This window comes from Corella eumyota, chromosome 2 (genome assembly GCF_963082875.1).
Source record: "Corella eumyota chromosome 2, kaCorEumy4.1, whole genome shotgun sequence".
Classification (NCBI taxonomy): Eukaryota; Metazoa; Chordata; class Ascidiacea; order Phlebobranchia; family Corellidae; genus Corella; species Corella eumyota.
In genome coordinates, this window is record NC_137491.1 from 10649040 (window position 1) to 10658455 (window position 9416).

The window sequence follows — 9416 nt, forward strand, 5'->3', positions numbered from 1 at the left end:
ACGCAAATAAATGTTAATAAAACATATTATTAAATCACCTAAAACCGAAAAAGTAAAGGATAACCTACGTAAGGCTTTTAGGAAGTTATAAAATAATTTGGCAACACTCTGTTATGATTTCAAGCAACCATAGCAACTAATATCAATTATTGATATTTTTCCTAAGCACGTTTTTATAATATTTTATCCATGAATTACAAAAAACTATACATGCAATAAACTTTACATGCATACAGTTATATTTTAAATTACAACTTTCTAACTTATAGAAAAGTAAACCTAAAAGGAAGCCCTAATAATGATAGATATAGAAAAAAAAAACGAATTGGACATTAACGTTAAAGATGCAGGGTGGGAAAATGAAAATCTATCGCAAGTAAGTGAGTTAAAATATATTTAAAAGTACTTGAATTGTGTCTATAAGCTAAGAAGTTAAATTCCAGGTGGTCTGTAGCTGGCGATTATATATTAAAAACTATATTTTGTTTTTAATTAGTTTTAGTTTATTCCACCATGTTCATTCCCATGAATTTAATACAAATTTATTAGTTTTGTCTTTTAATCTTTTATTTGTACCATTATTAAACAAGTTACTATTTGTATAAGATTCCTTATAAAGTACTTCGAGGGCATACAAGTGGGGTAACGTGTTGCCACTTTTTTAACAATGATAAACTGGCACTTAGTGCCTCTAAAGACGGGACTGCACAACTATGGGTATGTATACCAAAAAAAAACTATTATCCAAAAAATTTCACAGTTATTCTGTTTTAGGTTTTAACCATATAGATCTATTTCAAACTATTTTAAAATTGAATCAATTTAAATAGGAAAATATATAATTTAATTAAAACAAACACTTTATTTCTAATCCCTTTAAATACAGTATGTTGATACTGGAAGAAAAAAACACACATATGAAAGCCATCAAAAGCCTATAACACAATGCAAAATTTCTGAAGACAATACTCAGTATGTATTTAACACATGTAAAAATCATTTAAAAGTTATTTTGATTTAAAAATTCTATGCTGCATTAAAATTTAGTTAAATTAAATTAAAAGCATTAAAAAATGCTAATGACATTTGGTATTAATGCACCCTTACAATTTTAAGCCAAATTTAGTAAAAAATAGTTGGTGTATACAAAAACAGACTTTACAAACTTAAATCATTAGTAGACCAGCACTACATTTTTTTATTCCAAGTGAACCAAAAAATTAACTGTGTTTTCCACTAATATTTAAACACATAATATTGCAGAATGGTGTCATCATCTTGGGACAAAACAGTTTGTTTTTGGGATGTTGAAACTGGGGATGTAGTATGGCGAGCCAATCATGAAGGGATTGTAATGTCATGCGACCTATCCACAGATGCCAAATATATAGTGTCATGTTCAGATTTTGATAACGCTTTATCAGTTTGGGATACGAGAGATGGAAATTTAATTTATGAAATTAAAGGTATTTGGAGTTTATAAAATTTTATTTTTATTAGCAAATTAAAGAACTGCTTTATTTTCCAATAAATTAGAGTAAGGCTCTAAATAGATTCATATTTAATATTTTTTTAAGAAGATTAATTGTTTATATATTATACTATAGTCAAACAAATGTCAAATTATTATAATACATTAGTATACAAATATAGTTTAATAAAAAATAATAAAATCCAAAAATGGATGTTAATTAAATTTTAGATCACCATAACAGCACACTTACATGTTGTGTATTTTCACCAAACTCACACCGTATAGCAACAACAAGTATGGACAGAACAACAAAAGTGTGGGATATGCGCTCACAAACCACCACAGTTACTTTAAAGTGTGTTATCAGACAAATACTGTTTTTTTTCTATGTCTTTAGTTTATTTTAAATTTGAACTCTTTTAAAAAAACTTTCATTTTTACTTCTAGGGGCCACAAAAATATTGTTTCAAGTTGTTGTTTTGCCAAAAATGAAAGATATTTATGCACCTCATCATGGGATAAATCTTTAGAAGTTTGGGACATATCAACTGGAATGTTTAGGTTAGAAATGCATTAAGGTCAAATATACATACTAGTAGGCCTACAATATATATACTGTAGAGTAAATATAAAAAAATAGTTTATTAAATTGCAATATTTCATATGCACTTGTTTATGTCAATTTTTAGGTCAAAGGGTTCAACAAACTTAATCAAAGGCCATGATGGCTCAGTTAGTTCTTGCAAATTTTCGGAAGATGGTACTTAAAATTTAAAATTTTTTTTTTATAAAAGAACTAAAAAAATGTTATATAATGTAGTTAGGTTAAGATTTTTTGTTATGTTTATAGCACAGTATGTTGTATCTGGAGGATACGATACTGCTATTATTCTATGGGAACTGACAAACAATAGTAAAAAGATTGTTTTAAAGGTAGGTGTAATACTGTAATTTATATATAAAATTAAATTTTTTACCTCCTTTATACAAAAGTAAAAAAATCATTTTTATTAATTATTTAGGGTCATGATGGCTGGGTAACTGGAGTAGATATAAGCAAAGATGGAAAAACCATTTTATCTTCATCAGAGGTATGATATATTGCTTTGTCAATTTTTAAAAGCAGCTGTCAAATTTTATTATTTTTACATAAATCTCAACAATAGAGTTACTTAAACAGTTCGACAAAAGTTCAACACATAAAAGAACAATTTAGTTATATTTTTTTATTAATTTGTAATATGTAGGATAAAACTGTTAGAGTCTGGAACATCGAAGCAGTTGATCATATACCTGCAGTCATTGAAAATAGAAGGGCTATGGGACTGAAAATAGTTCAGGTAAATAGTGTTTATTAAATCATACAAAAATGTGAAACAGGTTGATTCAAATAATTATATTTCCTTAAATTCAGTGTGAAAAATGTTCAAAGCAATTTTCAATTGCACAACTAGAGGACCCAGCAGACATCAGTATTTGTGTTTTTTGTCGATTATCAGATCCAGAACGAAACCAACTTCCTTATTTATAATTATTTTCTTGTTTTTTTTATCGATCAAGCACACAAACCAGGTTGTTTTGTTTTTAACATGAATTCATATAACATTCTTGTGTGTTAATGAAAAAACTTTTTTTGAAATATTTTTTTTTTTTTTTTTTTTTTGAAATAAGGTAGCATTTAATGAAAAGACATAGGTTTATGTTAAAATAATGCTTAACTAATGTTTTCTTGAATTTCCTTTTTAATAAAGATTTTAGCTATGTTAAGATCTACGAGCAATTAGTGTGCATAAAATCCTAAAAGCCTTAACTTTTATATATAAAATTTAATTAAAATATTTATTAATAAATACGTTCATAACTTAGAGGGCACATAAAATCAGAAATGATAAGACATTGATAAAAAATGTAATGGGTCTGCATATATCACACACTGACTTTAGTTCAAATATCACAGGTAAAACAAAAAAGTTTCTTAAATGTAGTTACGAATTTAACTCGAGTTTAAAATTATATTAGGAAAGTGTTAAGATTGTTATATATTCTGTAACCTTTTTTCAAGTGAATACATTTGAAAAATAGTGCATGCTTAAAAGTAAAAGAGGTTCCTTAAAAACAATTACAACGAATTAAAAACACTGTACTATTAGGTTATTAATATCGGATAAAAATAAATACTACGAAGACTTCCTGCTATGGTTATCAACATTTGGAATTGCAGAGGAATCAATTAAAGGAAAAACTTCCATTTCATATTTGTTATCATTTTCTGTTAAATTATCTTTCATGCTAAATTTTTTTAAGTATTCGTATCCAAGGACTAAAAAGCAAGAATTAATAGACGATGAGGTAATACGGGCAGTCAAACCGCGAGTTAAACCTTTCCAACCCTCAGTTTTTATTAAATTTTGGTAAGTTTTCCAAGCACTACCACAATCAGTTGATGAGTTTACCTTGAAAGAAATAAATATAAATCATTATACCAGCAAAAATTTTAATGTAATAGATATGTATGAAACAGATAATATTTACCTGAAGCTGGTATCTAGTTCTTACAACATCAAAAGGGTTACTTAATACAACCCCACTCATTGCACCTAAAAATCCAGCTATTATTATCCTTAAAGGCTCGCGAGCTGCATGATCACTTTTCGGTAACAACTCTTCAACTAATTCCGAATATAAATAATAAAAGGACCAATAAAAAGCACTGTTACTGCCGTAGGTCAGTAAAGAAACTGTATAACCTCGGTAAAAGCCAGAAACACCTTCGTTTTTAAGTATTTGTGACATTATTTTGATAGATTGACCAATAATATTTGGTCTTTTTGTTTTTATTTGTGCGTTGACAGTATGTTGCTTAGATGATCTGTTAAAATATATTCAAATTTAAATGTGGTAAATTAAATATGTATTTAAATTCACGAAATTATAAATAGTTTGTAAAAAAACATAACAAATACATAATTTGTAAGCAGATATACAATTTTGCAATTATAAACTTAATAAAAAAACTTAATTAAATTTTAATGTACTTTTAACATAATATAGTTAAGTAATAAATAATAGTCCCCAAATGGGTGCTTTACTTACTTTTTTACGTTATTTAAATTAACTGTTGACATTTTATGCTCGGCCCCAATGACTTGTTGATGTTGTGAAATAACATCTACTGGAACCATAATAGTTTGTGAAACAGTTGATGCCACAAAACCACCTAATAAATGCTACAAAATAAAATTTTAATTATATTTCACAAAATTTCTGGGCATACACTATAGTATATGTAGATCAAAATAATAAGTTAATAATAAATGTGGCAAAATGTATCAGATAAATTTTTACTAACACAACTTGGTAAGGCATAAACCTACAAAATCATTTTCATTTCTTTATCTTTAAAAATATAACTGGTAATAGCATTACCTGAATTGGTATAGGTTGATTTTGAAATAGATATTGTTTGCTTGATTCATAGGTTGTGATATAAAATTGACCAGCTAAAACCTTTAAATAAATATTTTGAATAACCATTATTTTAAAAGTTTAACAATATGTGTATGTTAAAACGCTTAAAGTGTATTTCAATAAAGATAAAATGTTTTAGGGTTCTTTTTTTTCTCAATCAAAAAATTGTTTTATAAATTGTATGTATATTAAAAGATAATGAGCTAGCTGTTATCACACACAATGTGCTACACAAGTAAACAGGAAATTGCAACCAAATAAACCTTAATTTTCACCAAATTTGTTTGTGTTTTATTAACATTACCCAGATATAATTTTTAAAAAAACTTACCAAAAAAATCGAAATAAATAATTTAAAAATATTTATAAATATATATATATATACAATAAGCAATTTTGTAATAAATAATAACAACTTAAAACGCTTAAAGAAGATAGAAACGCTTAAAGAAAGATAGATACCTGTAATAAACTAATAGGAAATCCTTTATAAAGTCCTCGAACCCCTTCTTTGGCAGCAATTTGCTTAAAGGCATCAAATAAACCTTTGTATGTTTTGCCTTCTTGCGCCTAAAATTGTATATAATTTAAAAATATTGTTACATTTTCGATGTGTTATAATGTAAAAACAATCATAGAGATTTACTAGTAAAAAATTTGCACGAACTAGTTCCATTTCCTAAAGTCATTATTTATATTTGTTAGGCAGGGCTACATGTGTTAACCCTATTCAAATAACTACAAACCGTTTTAACTCAGGTAGACAAGGTGTTTTATTTAAATGGTGTTTTCGATCTTTTGTATACAAAAAAGCTTGTTCACAGACACAAATGCCAAAAACGTTTTATTTATTTTTTAATTGTCAGATTGTTTAATGATTTATTATGGTTAATAAAATCTACCACCTTACCAGTAAAATAGTGAATAAAATTGAACTACGGTCATTGAGTACAACAAAAAAAATTTTAAACTACAAAAATCAAACCTGAAGTCTTGTTTTAACGAGGTTTGTTGGGTAAATGGTGAAACGCAACAATCCACTAAAAATTAACCCATTTCGGTAAAATTTCTTTTTGTCTAGATCTTGCCATTCAATAATTTGCAAATTTTTGCTTTCCTTCATAGTAATATTTAGATTTGTAACTAAGAAAGTACTAAAATTACCTAAAACTCGAAGTGTTACATCATCAAATTAAGCTTGTTGCCTTCAATGAATGAATGGGTAAGTAATAAAATTTGACCGGCGTCATGGTTCACTTACTTTTGGACGTAATTGAACCGTATTATTTTTTACAAATTAAATTTTGAAAACTAATGGCAAATTTTAGGTAAAAATATTAACATATTTTAATACAAAAAATCTAACATAATAAAATATATATATATATATATATATATATATATATATATATGGTGTAAGAATGAATATTTTTGAAAGCCCTTAATGGAGATGTTAAATTGTTTAGAAAAAAAAATTATTCTAATTAAGCTGCCCAAAACTGTTTTCTACATTTTATTGAATATCGTTTATTGAATTTATAAAATAACTTTAAACATATTTTTAACAATAGGTAAAAATATTGGTCTTTTTTTAAACATTCAAATAATTACTATCTAACAATTTACTTTTACACCCTTGAAACATATAATTACATTTAAAACAACTATAACAAATATTCCACGTTTGCTAAATTAATTTAAGCAACTAAACAATTATGTTATTTTTAAAAACGGCATATTTAAAAAAAAAAAGCATATTTAAAAACGCTTTTTATTAAAATGTACTGGATCGACTGGCAGTACCAAAGGGAGACGGGCAGTGACGTAATATTGGGGTGTTTCTTCGAAAGCCAAATTTCCCGTTGTAACCACTCATGGGGCGAATCGTGCTCAAAAACTGGTCATGGCCGTCAACAAGGTCATTTGAATAGCCTGGTTACAAAATAACAGTAAACTATAGCTATGTGGTTGTCAGACTACTCTAGCAACTTTATCAATAACGGAATTAATTAGTTCCACCCTTTGATGTATGTAAAAAAAGGCATTTACATTTTAAAGCAAAAGATTTTAATTTTCGCAAGTTGACCTAAATATGTTTAAACCATTGGTAAATTCTGTTTAAACAGGCTACAAATGTCAAGTTTAGAAATCATACCGGCCCCCGATCTATTTCTTCTATACATATATTCATGTCCTTCACCTATGTTATGAAATCTATCCACAGCTCTGCCTTGAAGCGACTCACTTTCTTCTTTTGTCTGCAAATGTAAAATATATCTTTAAAACTAAAACGTAATTAAAACAACGAACTTTGAACTAGGTTGCATTACCTCTCCTGTTAACTTCAAGGTTTTGTATAAACCTTTGTATTCGAAGTAGCTTTGCACGTGTTTATCATGATGTGAGTTATAGGGGGGAATGGCTGGACCTAGCTTAGGCTGAACTTTCGAATAATTATCCTGAAACGAAAACAACACAACATCTTAAAATCATTTTTGAAATTAATTTTTAATTAAATCTAAAAAAAATACAAAGCCGAAAATTCTTTATAAAACTTTTTTAGTTAACCATTATCAATACTTGAAGTTAAAAAATGCAATACAATACGTACTTGTATTGAACTAAGGGCAATTCCATCCAAAACAAAACCCTTTTCTTTAACCAGTTTTGTTGCTTTGGTTTGTGAAGGCGGAACATTCTTAGCTCGGTAAAGACTTAACTTTTTAGGAGCCGCATTGAAATCTCTGCCATGTCCCTACATAAATACACCTTCATGTCAAAAAGTGTCAATTTTTATTTTTTTAGTTAAAGTCTCTTAGGCAATTTTAATAATAAAGTTGTTTTTAGTAAACTTACAAAAATTGGCATATACAACTTATAAGTTTGTTTAAAAGTAATATATTATATTGATAAATGTTTTATGTCTTATTTCCTTGAATCAAAACGACATCAAATAAAAATAAGAAAACATGAAATATTTTCTCTTTGGGTTTTTTTGGGTTTATGAACATAGACCAAAACAACAATGCATTGTTAAAGGCTTAAAAGATTAGATTAGTATCTACTTTTGTTTTTACAGTTAGCGTATGCTTGAACAATTCCGGCGCCACATATAAAAATATTATTAAAACATTAAACCTTACTTTACATGCGTGTTGTTTTTTTATTAATACACAATAATATCTTTGAATTACCGTTCTTAAGTTGTAGACAAGTTTGACTGCTTCTTTTCCATCCTTGGAATGTGGTATTGGACTTAAATTTCCTTTATTCTCAGGAGAAGGGGATGAACTGCTTAAACGTTTGTATTTTTCAACAAAGACTGCCCTGATAAAATTAAACACAAGTATGAGTTAATTATATGCTTATTACATACTTAAACTTAAATACCTCCAAAATACGAACAGAAAATAACAAAATGTTTTAAAATGCGCTAAAACAAGAATTTTATGCGAAAACATAAACAATTAATTAGGTATTTATATTTGACTTTTTGTAGGTTGAACCAAGTAAGGTATACCTGCCAACGTGTTGTGGGGTAGTCGGATAAGATAATAACAAAGGACGACGTGGTCCATGAAAAGCTATTTTATCTGAAGGATCGCTAAAGACGCCTTTCTTATCCATACTTTTCTGTATAAAGTATAAACAAAGTCAACTTCATCGGTAAGATATATCTTTATAGAAATAAGAAAAAACTGAAGTGCCAACGGAGAATTGTCATATGCAAAATTGCACAACCCCAAACTCACCCTTAAAATGTACATCATCCTAGGAGAAAGAACATAAGTTTGTTGATGATTATCCAACCTTGCATCATACTCTGGATTTTTGATCCCTCTTGGCGTGCCGGATGTGGATCGCGGAGTTCTACTAAATCTTGAAAAGTTCCGAGGAGGAATGCTGGTAACCCCACGAGGTGTAATCGACCGTGACGTAGAGTGTATAGGCAAAGCAGCTACAGAAGTCATTTTTAATCTTATTTTTTGAATCCTTCTGAAATCTCAAAACAAAGACTTCAATCTTACTATGCTAACTAGATATTAAACTGTTTTGAGCTTGTTGTAAGCAAAAATATAATATACTTAAGATTAAAATTTAAGAAAATCTGTTTCATTTATAACATTGCAGGATACGATGGGTGAACCATAATTTTAAATTTCCAGCATGTAACCTAACCCCACGTTGTTTACATAACAGTCGCATAAAGCCCTCGTAGGTGTATCTTACTTGCTACATTTTTATTTCTAAGCCAGACAGGATTACTGAATAAACATAAAATGTAACTAAACCGGTTCGCTTGTATATTGTTATTATGTTTTAAATCTCACCTACACATTTAATTCGTGTACTTTTTAACATCAATATAGAAGTAATTGTTAGGACTGAAAACTAAAACAATCCTTACAACGCACGTGGTATTTAAAGGGCATTGAAACATTTACAAAACAATTGCTCACCAATAACTTTAATG

General features: G+C 28.0%; 3 protein-coding genes across 3 annotated transcripts; 1 reads left to right on the top strand and 2 right to left on the bottom strand.

Moving 5' to 3' along the window:
- The first annotated feature begins 205 nt into the window (after window positions 1–205).
- Window positions 206–3429, top strand: LOC145743949 (WD repeat-containing protein 88-like). Its single transcript, XM_082562027.1, has 12 exons — window positions 206–376; window positions 607–717; window positions 887–972; window positions 1264–1466; window positions 1703–1829; window positions 1922–2035; window positions 2164–2234; window positions 2325–2407; window positions 2497–2565; window positions 2722–2814; window positions 2889–3046; window positions 3341–3429. The coding sequence occupies exons 1-11, from the start codon at window positions 299–301 to the stop codon at window positions 3003–3005; spliced, it is 1152 nt and encodes a 383-aa protein (XP_082418153.1). The 5' UTR covers window positions 206–298; the 3' UTR covers window positions 3006–3046; window positions 3341–3429.
- On the bottom strand, window positions 3333–6148 carry LOC145743950 (solute carrier family 25 member 44-like). Its single transcript, XM_082562028.1, has 6 exons — window positions 5928–6148; window positions 5405–5512; window positions 4901–4981; window positions 4568–4701; window positions 4007–4343; window positions 3333–3927 (listed from the first exon to the last, which is right to left on the bottom strand). The coding sequence occupies exons 1-6, from the start codon at window positions 6063–6065 to the stop codon at window positions 3652–3654; spliced, it is 1074 nt and encodes a 357-aa protein (XP_082418154.1). The 5' UTR covers window positions 6066–6148; the 3' UTR covers window positions 3333–3651.
- Window positions 6149–6578: 430 nt separating this feature from the next.
- Window positions 6579–9032, bottom strand: LOC145743952 (uncharacterized). The gene is made up of 7 exons (XM_082562029.1): window positions 8695–9032; window positions 8463–8575; window positions 8137–8269; window positions 7554–7697; window positions 7273–7401; window positions 7098–7200; window positions 6579–6874 (listed from the first exon to the last, which is right to left on the bottom strand). The coding sequence occupies exons 1-7, from the start codon at window positions 8911–8913 to the stop codon at window positions 6717–6719; spliced, it is 999 nt and encodes a 332-aa protein (XP_082418155.1). The 5' UTR covers window positions 8914–9032; the 3' UTR covers window positions 6579–6716.
- Between the last annotated feature and the right edge of the window lie 384 nt (window positions 9033–9416).